This window comes from Haemorhous mexicanus, chromosome 1 (genome assembly GCF_027477595.1).
Source record: "Haemorhous mexicanus isolate bHaeMex1 chromosome 1, bHaeMex1.pri, whole genome shotgun sequence".
NCBI classification, from domain to species: domain Eukaryota; kingdom Metazoa; phylum Chordata; class Aves; order Passeriformes; family Fringillidae; genus Haemorhous; species Haemorhous mexicanus.
Window position 1 is genome coordinate 140,814,114 of NC_082341.1, and position 21,650 is coordinate 140,835,763.

At 42.2% G+C, this 21,650-nt stretch overlaps 1 protein-coding gene across 1 annotated transcript; it reads right to left on the reverse strand.

The window, feature by feature from the left end:
• Positions 1 to 4,255: 4,255 nt before the first annotated feature.
• On the reverse strand, positions 4,256 to 16,138 carry KCNV1 (potassium voltage-gated channel modifier subfamily V member 1). Its single transcript, XM_059865525.1, has 3 exons — positions 15,088 to 16,138; positions 12,816 to 13,342; positions 4,256 to 5,114 (listed from the first exon to the last, which is right to left on the reverse strand). The coding sequence occupies exons 1-3, from the start codon at positions 15,567 to 15,569 to the stop codon at positions 4,603 to 4,605; spliced, it is 1,521 nt and encodes a 506-aa protein (XP_059721508.1). The 5' UTR covers positions 15,570 to 16,138; the 3' UTR covers positions 4,256 to 4,602.
• Positions 16,139 to 21,650: the final 5,512 nt, after the last annotated feature.

Below are 21,650 nucleotides of genomic sequence, written 5' to 3' on the forward strand. Positions count from 1 at the left end.
GTGAGCATCTCAACAGAGTGTGTCCTGCTAAAGCTGTGCTAATGCATGGATACTTCAATGGAGCTTTGAGAGGACAATGCTGTAGCAAATCAGAAAACATGTCACTCATCAATCATAACAAGATCAAAACACTTAGCTATGTAAGAAAACTTAAATTACTTTACAAAACTCCTAACTTTCTCCTTTCCTTCTTGCTCTTTTTTGTTGTCAACCATATTTTCCATGTGCAATACCACAAGCTCAGATTTGACCAGCAAAATTCCTCTCTGAAGGAAAAATTGCTCAATTTACATAGTTAAATCAAATCAAGTTTGAAGTGGTTTATTAACTTACTAACAACACATTAATTAAAGTGATCATTGAAATATGCATTCAAGACCAAAATCACTACAAGAAGTAACATGTAAAATACTAGCAGACATGAATTTCTAAATACCTTTCTAAAACACCACGGAATTGATAAATCCCTCTCCCCTAGCTACCAGCACACCTGCCTCTCCTGGACACAAGGGTTTCCCAATGTGCTGGTCTCTACAACCTGGCCCTCCACTTTGTTCCTGGAGTACCCCCAGTAACCTGTCCCTGTCTTCTTGTGCTGGAGTGCCCAGCACTGGACACATCATCCAGATCTGTCTCATCAGGCTGAGGAGCAGGACTACCTCCCTTGACCTGCTGGCAATGCTCTGCCTAATGTGACCCAGAAGGCTGCTGTAAAAATGTCAACAATTTTAGTGATGTTTAAAAATTTTTGGTGGGTTTGGACTACACTGGCCCAAAGGAAAAGCTGTCCCTAAGCATCTATAAACAAATATGAAAGATTTTCCAGACTGTTTGTCTACATTGGAATTTGTGCCCCTAAAAGAAGGCTGAAGAGGAACTTTTTGCAAAGAGAATGTAGTGACAGGACTAGGGGAATTGGCATTAAACTGAAAGAGGTTGGCTTAGATTAAATTTTAGGAAGAAATTCTTCACTATGAGGGTGGTAACGTTGCCCAGTGTTGGAAGGTATGGATTAAATTCAAGGAGGACTGTCAAGGAGGACTATAAATGAATCAAGTGACCTTGCAGCCTGAGTCAACACCAGGCCAGTGATTCTCTAGCATGGACCAAATTTAAAGGTGCCTCCATCTTCTTTATGAACCTTTGCCCAGGTGCTGCTTTCAGGGTCCCCCTGAAAGCAAGGGAACAGGAATGAACAGACTCTTTGCATTCTAACAGTGACTTGGTGGCTGTCCCACCTGCCTGCTTGTGTCGACAGACACAACTAGAGAAACTGTGAATGTCTCATATCTGGAAGTGTTCAAGGCCAGACTGGATGGGACTTTGAGCAACCTGGTCAAGAGGGAGGTGTCCCTGCCTACACCAAGGGGGCTGGAGCTAGATGATCTTTAAGATCCTTTTCTACTCCAACTGTTCTATATGTTTCTGTAATTTTCACTATTACTAATTCTTGTATTAGGGAACCAAGATAAGTGCAGAGCTTCTTTCTATGTGCTGCAGCTACAACCTTGATGTGAGTTTGTGAAAACACTTGGTGTTTAGAGCTAAAACACTCAATTTTCAGCCTGTGTTACCAATCATGTCTGCCAAGTATGCTGCAGGATGGCAGAACAGAAGTGAGGACAAAAGGTAGCTTCTTGTCTTTAGTGTGATATTCTAAAGATAGCAAAGTTACATCCTTAATTTGGTGCCTTAGTGGTGGCTGAGCTACTTCCCAAATCTGTGGTAGCACATACATGGTGTACCTTCATTTTTTTAGAGTTGTGATGTCCTGTACTGTGTGTTTCTCAGTATGAATGCTCTGGTCCTTCTGTCTGTAAGAGCTGAAAGCAGAACTGGCCTTCCTCTGTAAAAAGATTTGCTAGTCTCAGCCCATAATGTGATAGATGACTGCTCTGTGTAAACAACGTGATTGACAATCACTGCTTGGGAGACTGAATTTAAAACCAAGAGGTCTGAAAACAAGAGGCCAAAGCAACTACTTGAAAAAGCCTGTTTCTCCCATGGGCATTTCGAGGAAACTATCTCCAGAGATGGTCAAAGGAGTGAATCAACAAATACATCCCAGAATATTTCTCTCATTCTTTCGAGTCTGTCATAAAAACACAGGATGTAATAAAGCAGCCTTTCCCTAAAGAGAATCAATCAGCTATCTGACTGCATTTCCTTTCTCAAACACAGATCAGATGCTGTACAAGACAGTACAAAAGACATTACAAAACAGCCTTCCTACAATGAAAGCTTCTTCCTAATTCTCTATAATTAGAATGACTTTTGAATGAGAAACAGACTGTACAATTTGTGCAGCCTGAGAGACTTCCTGCTCCAAAGAGCTATGAAATAATAACCTAGAGTGGGCTGCACCAGACCTTACCCTGCAGAATTAATTTTGTCTCCTGGACATCACTGGGAGTTTTGTGGTGGATTCATAGAGTATCTGGGGAGAGGAGAACACTGTGACAATAGAGCTGCTCTCTGTTCACCACAGACCATGCTGATAACCTACAAATTTTCACACCTAGGCAATCTCTGGTGGTGTCCAGTATTTATCTTCCTTCTGACCCCATTGACAGTTGCGTGTGCTGCACTGGTCCCAAATCAAAATGCTCACTGATGACAGCTGACAATCAGAAGTATCATGCAAAATCCTGCTCAGTTTGCATCAAGGCGCCTTGAAAGTCTTGGTTGCTGTATTATGTTTACACCATTATTTACAGAGAATGACAGAAAAACACACTCATTTCAAAACAAGTATTATTCAGTGTTTATTAAAATTGGGTTATTTCACCCATTCATATATGCTCAAATGCAGTTTAAGTCTTTGATGTACATAAATAGATAAAACTTAATAATACACAGTTAATAGATGTATCTTTTTAGTGTTTATATTGCCCAAAAGAAATGTGAGATGTGAGTTAACCTACTAGCTGAGTTATAAGCATTCTATAGGATTGTCATTGTCTAGATTAGTGAAATTATATTAAAGAAAAGCTTTATTTGCTAATAGTGGTATTGGGCCACTGGAGAGGTGGGTGGTGGGAAACTGGACCAAAAACACCTTTGTGCAGCAGTTCGGCTGGGGGGAGCCCTTTAAGCTGTACCTTCTCTGGCAGCAGCAGGCAGGCAAGGAGACTCCACCTGGCTTCTGAGGGTGCTAATTAGGAGAGGGATTACTGGAGGTCCCACCTCCGGGAGCAGCATGGATTCTGAGGGAGAAGGGGGAAAGGGGGAGGGAGGGGGAGAGAGGGAGAGCCTAGGGGGAAAAGGGGCCAAGAGAGAGTCTAGTCTCTCCTGCACATCTTAACAGGGAGATTCAAAGTGGGTGCAGAATAAGGCTTGGGCCAATGGGATTACAGATCCATGATAGTTCAGGGGAGGATCACAGGCTTGGAATAAACCGTACATTTTTGAGGGGTGAGTCAAAGCATACCATTTAAATAAAATGTAGCACCACACCTTTGACTGTTTTAGGTTTTTACCTTGATGACTATGTAAAGTAAGCATTCAGTCCAAAAAGTGCTCATTTTTCCTTTGAAAGAAAATATTTTAATGAAATATTTTAATACATTTCTAATAATGTATCAGTGGAGATAATTAACTTTTAAAAAGTCTGGTTCACTTGGAATACCTACAATTTTAATGGGAGACAGAGAAATCACTAGCTTGTTATCTTTTACAATTTCCGCTTCTCCTGTTATCCAATGGTGACTTTACTCGAGCACAAAAACTGCTTAACTACACAAATAAGTTATGGGAATCAAAACACATAGAGAAGATATAGTTTAAACTAAGTTTGTAAATTATTTCTGTATTGCAAAGGCTGTATTAGCTCCTGCAACTTCTGAAGCAACTACAGATGTTGTTATATATTATGGCACTTATTTAATGACTGTTTTGTACTTTGCTATAGATCTCTCACCTCCTTGATACTTCCCCTTATCTCCTAATACCCATTATATATTTGGTAGCCCTTTGCTTCTCTGCAAATGAGGAAATTCCAAACCCACACCCTCCTCCCTCCCCGCAACCCTAATGCTACCCTAGAATGACTTTTTTTTCATACAAATAGGGTAGAAGATGGGGCTGAGAAAGGGGATCAAGATTAAGCTAGTTATATGTCATTCTAAATTTAGTCAATATTTCACTTTCTTAGACTTCCCTTTTCAGTTTTCCTTAATGACTTTGACTTTTGCTCTTCAAGTACAAAAACTAGATGTTTAAAATTCAAAACACTGTAGCAATTGGTGTAGCACTGCACCAAGACTTTATTATGATACATTATTAGGGATTTAGATTAGACAAATGCTTGCATCATTGTTTTACTTTCATGGATCTGTTATTTCCTATCTCACCTACCATGATCCAGTCCTGAAAGCAGGTTTTAGAGTTCCTTGAGAGATTCCATGTTATGAATTCTGCCTTTTGTATACAATAGATATTTCAGTCTGTCCAAGTAAGTAAAACTCCACCTGGAAAAGCAAATACACTCTGCGGCAAATAATAAAAAAAGAGATACTTAATACTAAATTTGTGAAGATAGTCTATGTGCTACACAAGGTTAAATAACTTCAAAGCCAAAACCAAAAATCATCACACCCAAAGTCAAAACCAAAATTCATCTGCACCACTGCTCCTTGTACTGGCTCTCTCTCTGCTTTTTAACCGCAACATGTCCATGACACTGCGTGCGTATATGTCTCGCAAATTAACATTGATATTTGAATCGCTGGATGAGTTCTTCATGAGTTTCTTTAAAGCTTCACGTTGCCGAAGAGCAGCTTCTTTTATCTTCAGGGTAAAATAGCAGGCAGAAAAACGGTCATTTATTATAGCTATTGGCAAAGCCAAAACCAGTATTCCTGATAGTATACACATAAAGGCCACTACCTTACCAATGGTAGTGTCTGGTCTAATGTCACCATAACCAACTGTTGTCATGGAAGTTGTTGCCCACCACCAAGCACCAGGTACACTTGTGAAAGTTGTGCCTGGCACACCTTGTTCAACAAAGTACTCCACAGTGGAAAATATAGAGATTCCTACAGAGAGGAAAAGAAGCAGAAGGCCAACCTCCTCATAGCACTGAGCAATAGTCATCCCAAGGGACCGCAAGCCTGAAAGATAAGAAATGCTGTCAGCAGGTTGATTCATGTAGCTGTCATTATATCTTTGCAAAACATTTCTTATTTAAAGGCTGACTGCTTTATATTTTCTTTGAATGCGGGTGAACATGTCTTGACAATCACATTCAGTAAGATTAGTGAAGACCTCCAAGGTCATTGAATCCAACCCTTAACTCAACACAGCTTGTCAACCAAACCATAGCACTAAGTGACACATCCAGTTGCTTCAACACTTCCAGGACTGTGACTCTATCACCTCCTTGGGCAGCCCATTTCAAAACTTAACCGCCTTTCCACGAAGAAATTCTTCTTGATGTCCAACCTGAACCTCCCCGGCATAGCCTGAGGCTGTTTTCTCTTTTCTTGTTGCTTGATGCTGGAAGGAGAGGCTGACCCCACCTGGCTACACCCTCCTTTCAGGTAGGAAGTAGAGAGCAATAAGGTTCCCCCTGAGCCTTCTTTTCTTTAGGCTGAACAACCCCAGTTCCCTCAGCCACTCCTCATATGATTTACTCTCTCGATCCTCACCAGTTTCATTGCCCTTCTCTGGACATGCTCCAGCACCTCCATGTCTTTCTTGCAGTGAGGGGTCCAGAACTGGATACAGGATTTGAGGCCTCCCAGTGCTGAGTACAGGGTGATAAATAGTCTAGTCCATTTGGCCACACTACCCAGGCCATGATGCCATTGGCTTTTGTGGACACTTGGGCACAGCTGGCCCATCACACCCAGATCCTTTTCAGACACTCTTCCCTCAGCCTGTTGCACTGCAACAGGGGTTGTTGTGATGCAAGTGCAGAACCCAGCAGTTGGCTTTAATGAATGTCATACTGTTGGTCTCAGCCCATCTACCCAGCCTGTCCAGATCCTTTTGCAGAACCCTCCTATATCCTCCAGCAGATCAACTCCTCCACCCAACTTAGTGCTGTCTACAAACTGACCTGATTCCCTCATTCAGATCATCAAGAAAGATACTACACAGGACTGGCCCCAATACTGAGCCTTGGGGACTCCACTAGTCACTGGCCACCAACTGGATGTGGCACCATACACTAACACTGAGGCCAGTCCTCCAGCCAGTTTTTACCCCAGCAAAGAGTGCATCTGATCAGGCCACGGGCCTCTAGTTTCTCCAGTAGAATGCTGGGGGAGACAGTGTGAAAGATTTTATTGTAGTCCAGGTAGACAACATTCATAACATTTCCCTCATCAACTAGACAGGCGATATAGTCATAAAAGATCAGGATGATCAAGCCTTGGCTGAATTGTCTTTTCCTAAGCCCAGAGCTGGGCCTGATCCCCTGGTTGTCCTGTACAGGCCATGTGATCACACTAAAGATCATCTGCTTCATAATCTTCCCCAGCACCAAGATGAGGGCTGTAGCTCCCTGGATTCTCCTTCTGACCCTTCTTGTTGATGGGCATTACATTTGCTAGCTTCCAGTTACCTGGGACCTCCCTGGTCATAAATGATGGCAAACATCCTGACAAGCTTTCCTGCCAGCTCCCTCATCACCCTAGGATGAATCCCATGTGGCCCCATAGATCTGTGAGTGTCTAAGTGGCACAGCAGGTGACTAACTGCATCCTCCTGGATTGCAGGGGTCTATTCTGGATCCCATCCCTGTCTACCAGCTCAGGGGGCTGGTTGCCATGAGAATATCCACTCTCTCTGTTAAACAATGAGGCAAGGAAGATATTCAGTACCCCAGCCTTCCCCCCCAACCTTTTCCTTCACCCTCCTTTTATTTGTGTTTTTAACACAAATAAATGTGTTAAATGTGTTTTTAACCCACTTTTTACTACCTTTCACACTGGTGGCCAGAATGAGTTCTAGCTGAGCATTTGCTTTTCTGATTTTCTCTCTATATGACCTAATGAAATCCCTGTACTCTTCCCAAGATCCTCTCCTTCTTCAAAAAGTCATAAACTCTCTTTTCTTCTCTGAATTCTGGCAGAAACTCCCTGTTCATCCAGGCTGCTCTTCTTCCTCCTTGGCTTGCCTTCAGACACATAGGTACCGCCTGCTCCTGAGCTTTTAAGACTTCTTTCTAAAAGTACGTCCAGCCATCCTGGAGCTCTGTTTTAAGGGCTGTTTCCTAAGGGACTCTCTGACCAGTGTCCTGAACAGGCCAAATCCTGCCTGCTGGACATCCATGTGAGAGGTTTTGCTGACCTCTTTCCTCACTTCACCATGAACTGAAAACACTCTTATTTCATGGTCACCACGCTCTTAATGGCCTCTGACCACCACATCTCTCACCAGCACTTCTGCTGGTCTAATGAGGCACTGACCCTGGCAGGCTAAAAAGAGATGCTGCTCTAAACAGAAGCTGAGAAGAAGTGATTTACAAAAATAGATCACAGTGTCAGACTGAACATCTGACATCATTGGTATTTTCTTAATACAGACCATAGGAATTCTTATTACTTATCATCTGAACTATGTACCCATATAATTTAGACAAACTAAACTATCTTGATTTATTAACTGGCTGTAAGAGAAGATCTAGCACCACTCTAAACTACTTAAAAACACACTAAAAGCACCTGCTCCATACTTGGAGACTAAATGTTCCAAGGCTCTGTTTTCTAGCCACTGCCCTATTTCTCTCTTGAACCTAGGAGCCCTTAGTTAACAAATTTGTGTTGCTGTGTGAGTACTTAGACCCCAGTTTGGTTCACTCAGTAACTTTTTCTTTAAGGACTGTTTTCAATCCTTTTATAGTTGTCACAGACTCTCTTTGACCCTTCTTCCTTCCACCAAGCCACCTTGTTCTGCAGACATCAAAACTAATAGGTTTTCCAGTAACAGCTGCACTTGTGCCAAACTCAAGATAGCAAAGCAAGCAGCAAAGCATATCCTCTCAATGCAAGCATGGAATCCTGTTAATTGACTGTACTGCATCAGTCCTTTTGCCCATGAGCTGCACAGGGAGTTCGGGACCACTCTCCATAACCCCCTCTATTCCTGTTAGAGCTACTGCTTCAAGGCTAGACTGCCCCACAAAAGCAAGCAGGAAAACAAATCCAAAAATAGTGCAATGGATAAATATTGCACACATAAAGAAAGAAGGAAGATAACAGGGTACCAATTCAGCTGAGACACATAGGAGACTGAAATTATCTTTTGAATTACTTTGGATTAGTTTTCAATACTGTTCTTTAAAAATGTGAGATGCTTTCTCTAATAAATGAGAAAAACATTATGCTTGTGAATTACCCTTCATAGGTATACTTCTCACTAAACTAGTGTTTGCAAAACAGCTTACAGAGGCTCTGCCTCTGCTTGCAGACTTCATATGCTCGTTAGTGTTATAGGCAATTTGATTTTTTGACAGTCTCAAACTATAAGATCTTAACATTTCTTGCTTCTGGCTCTTTCTCTTCCCCTGCAGGTCTAATGGGTTTTATCCGTTTTATGTACAGCAAACACTGGAAGTGCACAGTAGACTTTGGAGGCAATGTTGGGGTTTTCTTCCAATGCTATCTGCTACAAACTCCAGTAAAGAACTTACCCATACTGAGATCTTATATTACCACAACTATGATCTGTTGAATGTTTATTATAATGATATAAATTAAATCTTTAACACAAAGGGAATAAGATATATCAGTGCAATCTTTTCTCGGTAAATATGACTGCCTTCATATTTTGCAAACACTAATATCAGCAGAGCAAAAGCTCTGTGAGATAATTGCAAGGACTGAGATGAAATTCTCATCTCCAAGGAACCTACTAGGAGCCCTTGCCCTGTAAAACAGCCTACTGAACAAGGCAGAAGAGTAAGTCCTTTCAGGTGAGCTAGGAAGAAGGTACATTTTAAAATTACCCCTGTAGCACTTCTTTTCAAAGCATAAATGAATACTGTAAAAGCCAGGGCTTGTACCTTATGATGAATCTTGAGAGTATTATAGCTAAAATAAAAAGCAAACATTTCACATAAAATAGATTAAAATAAGGAGGAAAAGAACATAACTGTTAAATCTTTGTATCATAATGATGACATTCTAATTTTTCCGATGGTTAGTTATTCTAACTGTTCAGGGGCTGATTTTTTCTTTTTATTATTCTTAGTTCTAGTCATCTAAAATGAAGATATCATCTTCATCTCTTTAGACAAAGTCAGAAGACATTTCTAGGCAAATCTATGAATCAGAGAAGTTACTGGACTGCATAGCTCATTCTAAGGGGAATCAGCTGGTGTAATGACATGTATAAAGTATACTACTATATTACTTTGTACCTTTTAAAAATGCCTGTGAGTGCTGGCACATGGCCAAACTAGGGTTGTTCCATCACAGACACCTCAGCAAGTCTTACAGCTTCTCATAAGAACTCCTTGCCAGGAGCTGTGACAGCTTGGTTACCATGCTTGGAAGGTGCTGTAACAGAGTTGGTGTGAGGCTGGCAAGCAGCCCCAGCTCTGGTAAGAGGAAGCATTTCTGCCATGCAGGTCAAGTTCTATCTCTTTTTTGTCCAAAGTGACTTGGCAATACAAGCTGATAATCAGGAGCTCCAGTTTACACAGCGCTTAAATAACCCTAATGTTTTGTCACAAAAAGTGCTGAAGTTTCAACTTTACATGACTCTAAAGGCACAACAGCCTTAAATATGCTATGGTCTTCTCTCAAGTACACACTCATTGCCTTTGCAAGTAAGATGCTCATACCCTACTTCTCCTCAAGAAGTCCCTCTGTATGTGTTTCCCAGAGGAGACCAGCAAGGCTTCCCTGAAAATGGTCCTGGGGCAAGGCAACAGCCAAGGAGCATCTGAGAATGTGACAAATCGGCCTCCACCCTCTTCTATTCTTGAAGTTACTAAAATACATAATTTTGCTGTATTGGAGGAGTAGTCTTGCCCTCTAGCTACAGATTTTATGGACAGAGGTACTACTGATTTCACAGTGGTTCCTTGAAGTACAGTACTTAGCATTAGTAACTGCACACTCACACCACTCTAGCCTGCATGTTCTTAAGATCACATCCCTCCAGTGAGCTGGCTTCAGCTTCCAAAGGGGCAGAAATTACTTTTTTCATTTCATATTTTCATTCTTGTTCTTGTCCCACAGAAAGGGTTAAGTTGCTATTTCTTGAAAGTGAAGAAAAGAACTGATATTTTTTTCCTGCCTCTGACAGCAGGGCCAGGCTGCTGATGTGTTCCCAGCTTTGCTATGGCTCCACAGAGATGTTCTCCTTGGGGCTGTGAACACCCCTCCTTGGTGAAAGAGAAGCTGCTGCCTTCAGACACAAATCTTCTGCTCTTGTATTCATCTTGCCACACCAAAAAACTGAGCAGTGCCTGAAGCTTTGTCTGGTCTGAGAGTGTAGGAGCTGGAGAGAAGCCTCACTGGAAGGCACCTGTCAGATCCAAGGCAAGAGAGCAAGAAGAGCTTCAAGAGCCACCCTGAACACGGAGATTTATCAGGACTGCCTAGGTACGTGCAAGGAGGATGGTCTCTATGCATGATAAATATGGGGCTCATCTTGTATTAGGAGCTGTGGCAAAGGATGTATTTAGAAGCACATTAACACACTTCTTCAGGCAGGAGATCAGAACAGTGAGTTTCTACATTTAAATCATACTGATTCAATTTAGCATTCTGGATCTAAGTAGGCAGCAAGTGACCTACCAAAGAAGCAGCACAACGATGGTAACACTGCTTCCAGTGGTTTAAATTGATACATATGCTGCTTCTTTTACCTTGAAACTGGCATTTTGATTCCAGTAATAAGAAGATAGCACACCTCCAGATCATAATACTATATTTTTATGTAATTAAATCACTTTTACCTGACATGGTATTATTAAATTCAATGTCACTCAATATTGTCATATAAACTGTGGTAAATACTGAATAATTAATTTAAGAATATATAAACTTAAGTGTTTAGACCATCCTTGAAAGCATGTATACCTGAAGTTAGCAGTTATACAAATATCTGAAACACCTGATTTCAAGCTGATAGAGCCACAAAACTGAGTGACAGAATGAACACATTCAATCTGTAAGAGTAAATTGCAATAAACTGGAAACTTAACTTGAATCAACATACTTTTGTATGACCATTTTGTTAGTCAGTACAAAAGTGCCCTGATGAGATAAAATCTTTTTCTTATTTTCAAAACACGGTTAGAGAAGATGGCATTAACATTACAGCTGCCATCAAAAGTGGGTAAAAGCATTGCAAAAAGCCTCTACCAGACTTCATTACAAGTCTGCAAAACTTGTAATGAAGCAAAACACATTGCCAGACTGAATCATTATAAACTTTCTCTCAACTGCTTTCTAAGGGACTGTTATGCATCAGTATAGGCATAATCTAGGGTAGAGAGTAAGATTTAGATACTTCCCAAACCGCTATGATTATGCTTATGATTATGAGTAGTATCAAAGCTACTCCCTGCCACTGGCAGGCAGGTTTGCTACCTTTCAGTGGTAACAAAAATAAGACACATTCTGCTGCTGTGAGCACGCTGTAACTCCTGCTGAATTTGGGCCAGTTCACAGAGAGGGCTCTCCAAAAACACGGACAGGCATCAAAACATTCCTGCTTCATGGCTGGAAATTCTGAAAAGGCACATCGGGTGCTTTTCAAGAATGATCATCACTGTCTTCAGAACAGCTAATATTGCAGGACAGAGATCATGATTTACTATCAGGATTTAATTTTTCAAAGCTACTAGTGTTGGCTGAACATTTCTCCTGTAAAATTCAGCACCACATTCTCCACTGATTGAGGTGGGTACATAATCAAATAATTTTGAAAATGCCAAGACAGTTTTTATTCTTTCATATAGCCAGGCATGCACATGCCACAAAGAAGTAATAAAATCAGGGGAAATGCAAGAGGAAATTCAACACTTTACAATAATTCCCAGCTTCCTCTGATAAATTCCCACTGGAAAATGTTAACTTTTATGCCTTCCTTTCACCAGAGAGAACGAACAAGATGGTTCACAGAAATGCATTTCACCTTACACCCCACCCCTGCTTGCTGTTCATTCATCTGTCAGGAGTGCCAGGGCACTAAGGGCCCCAGACCACTTGGTGAGTGCTGGCTGAACCTGGCACTGCTGCTCTGCACTGTACCCAGGTCCCCCTGCCTAAGCAGTCCCTGACGGGCTCCACATACCACTGGAATACCAGAGGGTTCAATGGGGCCAGAGAGCCTCTCAACCCATCACCTGCAAAGGTTTTAAACAGTTTCCTTGAAACATTCTCCACTGTGGTTGTTTTCAGGATCTATGGCATGGACAAAATCGTGACATAATTCTTTGCACATGCTTTTAAACAAACAAAATTGCAACAGCTGTCATTAGTGGACCTTGGAACATACAAAAAGTCTGGGCTGATGATCTCTGCTTCTTCCCTAATAAAATCAGCACATATATATGTTTTAAAATTTATCACACTATGAATGACTGGTGGATGATTTACAGCATGCAACACTGAGGTCTGTTTATGTAAATGTTCAATGCAAACAATATGCAAGGCTTTATAAAAAGCTAAAATTCTTTTGAAAAGGCCCTCATCACTCAATTATAATGTTCAAAAGTAAGAGCTTCAAAAGCCATTACTGCTAACAGATTGTGTCATGCCATGCACACACAAAATGGAGGACTGTGCCCAGAGACAACTATTGCAGGCAGTGAAATTGAGAAGTATCACAGCCATGGCCAAATATACCTGTTGAATGTCTTCCCAGCTTCAACATCCGCAGGGCTCTGAGAAGTCTCAGCACTTGGACAATGCGCCCCACGTTCTCCAGTTCTTGGGAGCTCTCACCACCACACAGGCTCTCTACCAGCAGGGTGATGTAGAAAGGCAGAATAGCAAGGAGGTCTATGATGTTTGCCACACTCCTTAGGAAGCGGCACCGATCTCGTGCACACAGGAGCCTCAGGACGAACTCCGCTGTGAACCACGCAATGCACAGGTACTCGAGGGCATCCAGCAGTGCTGGGGCCAGCCAGCTGAGCTCTACTGAAATCAAGGCCATGTTGGCAATTGACACAACAACAAAAACCATGGACAAGGTGCCAAACGTCCTGGCTGCTGCAGAGGAGCCAGGCTTTTCCAAAAGTTCCCAAAGTTTCTGTCTGACATTGGGACAGAGGCTACCAGAAAAGTCCTCTTCTTCATCTTGGGCATCCAGTTCTTCTGCATCTTTCTTGATGTCTAAGGCTTCACTCAGCTCTTTCCTCCTGAAGTACCTGCCCAGGAACACCCCCCAAGAGATTTTGAATAGCAATAGGCAGACGCTTGTATTATCATTTACTATGCAAGTCAGAAGAATACACATTAAAGTTTACCTTATGTGAACTTAGAAAACCCTATTATCAAGCATACGGCTCTTATTGTTGAGCTCCTGTAGCATGTTTCCACTGACTGATATACTTCTATTAACCCATTTCACATCAGTGACACATATGCACAGTAACTTTACTGATAGAGATTTATTTATATGGATCACGTTGACCACAGTAAGATCTGCGGCACGACTAACATGAATTCTTAGAAGCAATCCTGGCACAACCAGATCCTCTGTCTTTAAATAGTTCTCAATTTGTTTAATTGTATGCAATTTTTATTACACTGGTCCATATTTGCAATAGTAAAACTGAAGGCATAATTAAAGCCATGCAGTTGATGGGTGAACTTCTCATCACTACATACTAAGATGACGAGATATCTTTCTTTCTTTAGATATACGGGCTCTCACACAAAGTGGACAAGCATTTGTACTGAGTAAAACTTACAGACTGTAAATATATAGAGTGTTTTGTCAGAGTAAGAGTATATTTAAAGTGGAATTTTGTCAATCATAAACATACTCAAAGAACACACAAAAAATTTTTTTTCTTTCATATCTTTCTTTTTGACTGCTGCAAAATTCAAGCCTTAGACAAAGGTGTTGTGCAATTTTTCCTTCAATACAGCTGGTTCTGCATATGTCAGAAAGGTCTGCAGCTCTCTGTATCACTAAAGTAGCAGGAGCATTCAGTTACACCTACCAGAAAAGGAAGAAAGGTATGAAAACTAGGCTCCAATTTTCTCAGCTGAAGAACTAAACCATACTAGGGTAGGATACCTCTAATATCGTTTTGGGATGGTATTACTTCTTTCTAATAATTTTGACATTACTGCTATAGCTAAATAGCAGTTACACTCTTTAGAAAATTCGTCACTTCAATACTAAAAAACCCAAACCAGTAACATTGGATATGGTGGGAAATTAACTGCAAATAGAATTAACAGAAACATCCTGGGGGTGGTTCAGTCAAAACCCACCTCGTTCCTAAACTGCCTGTTATAATTTGTCTCCAGCGAGCCATGTTCCCGCTGTTGCTGCCCCCTCCCTGTAAGCTGCTACATCCACGTGCCATGCTTCCTTTCATGGCTCCTCCTGGAGCCATGCCACCCACACTTAGCCTGGCAGGTGACCAGCCCCCCTTCTGCCTCTCCAGCTTGGATTTGGAAATCCTTCAAAATTAAAGTGCAGGTGGGCAGGATATAAATCCCTCCAGCATTGTGCCTGACTCCACATCTAATCCCTCTATGATAACCTTAAACTGAATGATTGAAGGGGCTTCTCTCCTTTCACAAGCCTTTTCATCTCTGGCATTGTCCTTTTCAACATTTTGAGTTTCCAGGGCATGTTTGAAGGCACTACAGGACATCCCAGACCCCGTTCCTGTTACTGTCTCACTGTCTTGACCTCACCAGCAACCTTTCCCCCAGCAAATGGTAACTCTGACCTCACCAACACATCTCCCATTTCTGTCACCCATCCACTGCTAGAGCAGCACTTGGGGCTCAACTTGCACAACTTTTCCTGCTACCTCACCTATCCTCACTGCTGGATCTCTCACCTGAGGGCCCCTGAATGCAAGTCAATGTGGAACTCAACTAGCCTACAATCCACAAGATGAGGAAGCCTCATCTTCCCACAACTCACCGGTCTCTGCAGCAGGAATCAATGCTGAGCTCATCCAAACCCCAGTACTGGATCTCTTGCAGGAAAGAGAGTGCACACAGCTGCTCCATCACATGCAGCCTCCCTGTCTGGTAGTAATTCAGGATGTAGTGAAACGCCTGTGAGCTCCGATCAAAGAAATACTCATTCTCCACAAGGTTGGCATCATCACAAAGCTCAAGGAGGCCAGAAGCCACATCCCGGGCAGCAGAGACCACTACTGCCAGTTTGCCAAGACGGGTGTCAGGGTAGCAAGACAAAGTTTGCTGGGACATCACAAAGCGGCTGCCTCCTACATTGATAGTAAAGCAGTCCAGAGAGGGAATGACCTTCTGGAGCAGGGGCCCCTGCTCTTCATCACTAGAGAAAACACTGGACTCCAGCGAACCCAGGGATGTGCTACTCCCTGGTTCCTCCAAGGATGCTTGTGAAGAAAGAGACATGCAGCAGGGAGGCGACTTCATCCTGTAGCTGCCAGCAGCAGCCCACACTCTCCAGGATCAAAATCACAACACGGCCGCAGAGAAGGCAGTCCCGCCTGAGGGGCGGCCGGGCTGGGCTCGGAATGCTGCCTCTGGCTACCGTCCCAGGGACACCGCACCGTTCCCGCTGCCTCCGGGCGGTGCCTGGAGCTGGGCGGAGGTCAGGCGGGTGCTGCACAGCCCAGCGCCGCCCGCACCCGCGAGGATGCTGAAGGAACCACGGTACCTGAGGCGGCGTCACCTCGTGCTGTCCGCGCCGGCACCATCCGCCCGCGACGGCCCCTCCGCTTCAGCGCTCATCTCCAGCCGCTGGGTCGGGCGAGTCAGGGGAAACCCACCGGCACGACACAATACGGAACACCTGCTTCAGCGGCGACTCCGAGCAGCGCCCCGACGGTAGCCCTAGGGGACACTGGCCAGCCAGTCCCCTCCCGCCCCACGCTCGCACTTCGGCCGGGGCTGCTGTGGCCGGAGCCGAGCAGCCGCCGCGAACAGAGCGCCTGGGCAGGGCTGCCGCCCCCGGCCGCTCCCCGCCCCCGGCCCGCCTCACCTGCCCGCCGCTCGGCTGTGCCGCCCCCGGCCGCCGCCCCCGGCCGGCTGCCTCCGCTCGCTCCCCCGGCCCCAAAGCTCCGGGCAGCGCCAGCGCCTCTCCATGGCGGGTCCTGAGCTGCGGGGGGCAGGCGGCAGCGGGGGGCGCGGGCTGGGCCGGGCGGGGCCGCGGGGCCGACCCCACCCCGCCCCGCCCCGGAGCCCCCGCGCGGGGCCCGGCAGCCGCGGGTGCGGTGGTTGTGTCGTGTGTCCCCACCCGCGGCTGCCTCCGGGACAACCCGGCGCTTGCAAACTTCCCCGAGCCAGTCGGCAGGGCGGTTCGGGAGCCGGCCCTCCGCGGTGTATGTAACCCCAAACGTGTCGCCAAGCAGGTAACGTGTCCTCACTTAGACCGCTCCCTCGGTTCAAGTCTGAAGTCACTCGCTTAAAGAAGTCACTATAAATCGATGGGCGTGAGCGAACCTGTTTTAACCAAACTGCACGCAGCCTGTTTTCAAAAAATACTCTGGAGTATCTTCGTTACCGTCCTGTGCTGACTTTGTAGGTCCTCAGTTCAACAATGCAAAAATTTAGTTCACCCTCCTCATTATATTTCCTTTTCTCCTATGAAGCGGTTATTTCTAACAAATACTTGCTTTGGAAATTCGTGCTTTCTGCTGCCTCTGACTCCTCGCGAGGGTGGGCAGCTGCCGATATTGCAGTGGAATCTCCCAGGACGAGAAATTGTGGAGCATGCAAAATGTGGCGTTGTGTGTCATGCCACCAGCATCATGTGACATCCCACCAGCTTTTTATCCCACATTGCTTGTTGCATACAGCTGTGTCCAGTTATGAACATTTCTAACGTTTACTTCAGAGAGATCTCATAGAGTTTCATCATTTGGGTACTGGTAATCCATATATTTCAAATGAAGCTGAGCTGAACATTTACCATATTGCAGAATTGCAACACCCACAGCAAGCTCTCTACTCAGCACTTGCTGGCATAGAATCTGCTTAAGTGACTGTTGGCAAAAAAATACACAGATCAGAGAGAATCCAATGGAGAATAGCAAGGGTGGGGTTTGGAAGAAAACACAGAGTGGGATAGCTACAGTGGAAGGGAAGAAGCATTGTGATAGTCTTCAGACACTTAAAAGGTGGCTCCCAAAGGTGAAGATGATATACTCTGCTCTCCTTGGATGAATTGGACATGTGTAGAAGTAATGGGAGTTGAACAACAGGAAGGATATTTAGAGTAGTTATTACAAAGGCTTTGGTGAAGCAGTGGAAGAGGCACATTTGTGTCTGTTGCAGGTCATCAATGAGCTGGCTGGAATAGCAGGGATCAAGGATCATCAAGGATCTGTCAGGAATAGCAGATGTGTGGTGCTGCTTTTCCTGGGGTAGTCTGGAAGGGTTAGATGAACTTGTAACACCTTCCAGCTCTCTAATGCTGGATTCGAAGTGTGTCATAAAGAAAAATACTTATTTTCATAGACATTTTCCTTTTTATTGTTTAAAATAATCAAATTTAAATATAATTTAAATGAATAAACACAAACCTATGAATTAATTTTCATTTGAAACTATCAACAACTGCTGTTATGCAGCAGGCTTTCTTTCAGGAATCATTTTTAATCCAGGATTGCCACTCAGGAAAGCAGTCCCTCTGACAGATAGCACTTAAGCCAGCACTTAATTAAAAACAATTATTAAAAAAGTAATTAAAACCACCAGTCAGACCAATTTAACAGCATCAATGAGAAGTACCTCAGAACAGCAAGATGCTTTACTGACTGTTATAGACCTCTAATTATTTAGTCATTAAACTACTCACTCAACCTCTTTTCAGTAGTCATTCCATCAGCCAAAAAGACTTTTTCAGGAATATTTTCTCCATTAGAAGGCAGATCTGAAAACAATCCCCTCCCATCATGACAATTCAAGGGATTACTCCAGATCCACTGATTTTTCTAAGAACCTGGCTACCAGTTTTGACTTTGTCTAGTCAAAGTCAAAACTATCTCAAAAGCCCATCCTCATTAAAACTGTAGATAATTTGTTCTTAAAATGCTCTGATACATGATTTCCAGCGCATGTATGAGACCTTGAGAGATCAGGTTCATTTTTCTGTTTACTTATGTCCTTTATGGAATAATGACTGTACACAGGTGTATTTATTTCACTTCAAACTTAATTTTTTGTCTGATTATCAACTGTTCAGACCGGAGTGTTTTCTTCAAAACAGTAGAGGAAAGCCATATATTAAGGATATGCTTTCCTTTAGTTTTTTGAATTCTTCTATGTACTTTTCACTGCAGGAAAGTGACATCACCAACAAAATTCCGTAGTGTCCACAACTTCCATACTGTAAACTCACATAATCACAATTAGACAGGAGATATGTGTATGATATAGCACCTTACTTCTAAGTACTGTTTCTCTACTAGTTGTAAATTTGGATTTTTATTAAAAAAAGGACTTTCAGAAAACTGTTTTGAAAATTATTTTCAAATGTAACAATAACAAAAAACTGGAACATTTAAAAGAAATGAGAAAAATGTTTTATGAGTAGAAAGGCTCAAAACCAGAGGATTTATTTTTCTACTACTAGAGACAGAAGAAACAGTCTTTATTGGTGCATGTTTCATTTTAGGGGAAACTCTTAAAGGATCTGCTATTCATCATTCCTGCTCATTTGTACATGAGGAACTAAAGTAACAACTTTCATAATTTTATCATTCTCTTGGCAAACTCTCTGGAGCAGCCATATTCATATACACCTAGAGTAGTAGCAAAAGCTGCTATAAGTGGACAAGGAGTCATTTGGTCTTAATCACGCTGCCAGTGAAATGCTGCAGCTGAAGTGAACCAGACATTTCCAAGGCGGTTTGGCTCATGGAATCAGTAGTGTTGGACAGAACCATGTCTGCCTGGTTCAGATCTGTGGTTCAGACCAAAGAGACTATACTGCTTTGTCATGTCAGAATATCTGAAACAACTGAACGCTAATGACATCTGTCTGAACGACTGTCTTTACCAATGCTCCTGCTGATATTTCCCTGATGTGATATCACTGACAGAAAAAACAGATTTCATTTTTTCAAGACATGGTACAAAAAAAAAAAAAAAGATGGAATGCTGAAATATGAGTTGCAACCCAGTATGTCTGTTGTGGGAGTTGAAAAATTTACTTCAGCAAAAGAGCCAGCTGTTACAAAACCCTCTTTTATAATGTATTTTCCTGATTTTCTCTACTCATGTTGAAAACTATGATTTTATGGCGATCGTGTAGTCACTTTTTTCAGCTGATATATTGTGATATTCACAAAAAAGCCAGGATGTGAAGGTCCAAACATTTGTCATTATCTTTTCAAATAGGCTCGATTTTCTTTGTATAGAAGTAGTGCTTCACAATCAACTGATTCTTAATTACTGCAATTTCTGACATACTGGATTTTCAAATTTTTTAATATTTTGATCTCATATATTAATCTGTTTTGGAACTTAAAATCTAAATGGTTCCCTTGGTCCTTATGTAGTAGAACAGAGGGAAAGCATTAGGAAGAAGTATGATATGTAGGGTATTTCTAGGCAAACTCCCTCCAGGAACACCTTCAGAATTTTCAGTGGCACAGGAATTTGATAAGCAGGAGGCTGCATGGAGCCTAACATGTTTAATAACTTTTCATGGTGCTGTAAATTCTTGTTTGAATTAATTTGTGTTTCAATGTTGATAATGCTTTGTTCAAGGTTCTCCACAATTTAACTGTGCACAGGGTGAAAGATATCACTGAATTGTGTTTAACTGTTCTCTGTTCTGATGTTGTGATTACTGAATAATGGTGTCCTGTTCATGTTGCCAGTACCATTCATGATTTTGCTGACATCTGCCATACAATAGTCTCTGGGGAAGTGGTTAGTTATAGTAATATAAATTTAGTTTTTATATGGATCCAAGCTTTGTGAGTAATAAATCATAACAAGGGTTAAAATTAATGAATGTTAGCAGTATCACTGTTTGTCTGTGACAAATTTTGTACATGACTCAAGTTTTGAGCCCTGAATTCAACTGCATTTAGCATGAGACATAATCTGTATCCTAAACTCTATTTCCTTCAGGTAGATCAAGAGTCACTCCTGCAAATGACAGTGGTACTGGCTACATCTTCTGTTGAATATTTCCCACTGGTTAGTGTAAAGCAGTGCTCTTCAGGACCAGTTGTGGTTCTTTTACAACCTAGGTGTCTGAAGCTTGTCTTTCTTTCATATAGTCTGAGAGTGGCTGTAATGTCTTGCAATAACAGGTGAGAAAAGATTAAACCTAGAAATTCTCTAGGCAACTCTCTGCTATTTCCTTTGGCATGTGAAATAAGAGCTTATTAACACAGCTTTATTCCCCCCAGGGATATTCTGCTTTTCTTGTGGAAATGGTCCAGCTGAAACCAGCCAGATCTCACTTCCTTTGAGCTTGCTGCATGGAACAGACAGATCAGAAGAAGACACACGGTTTGGTTCACATTGTGTGAAAACAGTTTAAGAGAGTATGGAATCAAGGCTATGTTAAGAAAGCTGTTTTCGGTATCTCCGAACACTACCCACTTTCAGACCCTATTTATTTTCTTGCCTTTTACAATGTGGTAGGAAGTAAAAAAAGCATAGCTGGGGAGGTAGTTCTGTAAAGCAACTTACACATATGAGCAGTTCTTTTTTCAAAGTAAGGGCCAGTTTTATATCCACCAACTGCATAGGAAAGAAAGTTGCTGATATTTTCTGATGAAACTGTATGGAAATGGGCATTGATACATAAAACTGAGTTTGGTAAATACTATATCTAATACTAAGCTGGATGTTACTTTCACTTTTACTAGATTGGTGAAGGAGTTTAATAAGAATTTTCAAATTTTAATTTTAGCTGCATTATTCCAAATCCCCAAAGTCCTCTGAGATGAATAAAAGATATGCAATTAGAACTGAATGTTGACATAACTAATGCATTTTTTAGGAGCTATTACTCCATCTTATCACTGAACAGGCATATCCTAGCAATGCCAAGGAAGATTACATATATGTATCAAGATGAAAAATATTTCCCTTTAAACAGGCCCATGCTTTTACTCTGGAAAAAAGCTCCAATGATTTACTACGCAAAATAATGCTTTATTCAAAATTAATTTTTAAATAGATCAAGGAGAGTGATGTCATTCAACACAGGATGAAATTTTAATCAATCTGAGATTTAAATTTATATTATCAGAAATAGAATAAACATGAAATGCATGCAACAATCTATGCATTGTTCTTGATACTGTCCCTGCCTAGAATTACTTGTTTTTTCAGCAGCTAAGCTCACTGCTCCAACTAGCAAAGATTTCTCCTTAAGTAAACTTGAAATTACTTAACCTTACAGCTGAAATCTTTCAATTTGGCAAATGTCAGTTCCTTTCTGCTAGCAGTTCAGGTAAACTATGCAGCTCTTAAATCAATTTTGCATTCATTCTTTCCTGTGGTCTGTTCCAATGATTACATTTT

Excerpts from the sequence above, each read along its gene's own strand:
- KCNV1 (XM_059865525.1), bottom strand. The coding sequence starts at position 15,569 with ATGAAGTCGCCTCCCTGCTGCATGTCTCTTTCTTCACAAGCATCCTTG. Across the intron at positions 13,343-15,087 it reads GATTCCTGCTGCAGAGACCG|GTACTTCAGGAGGAAAGAGC; the intron begins GTGAGTTGTGGG and ends GTTCCTGGGCAG. Across the intron at positions 5,115-12,815 it reads GCTGGGAAGACATTCAACAG|GCTTGCGGTCCCTTGGGATG; the intron begins GTATATTTGGCC and ends CTTATCTTTCAG.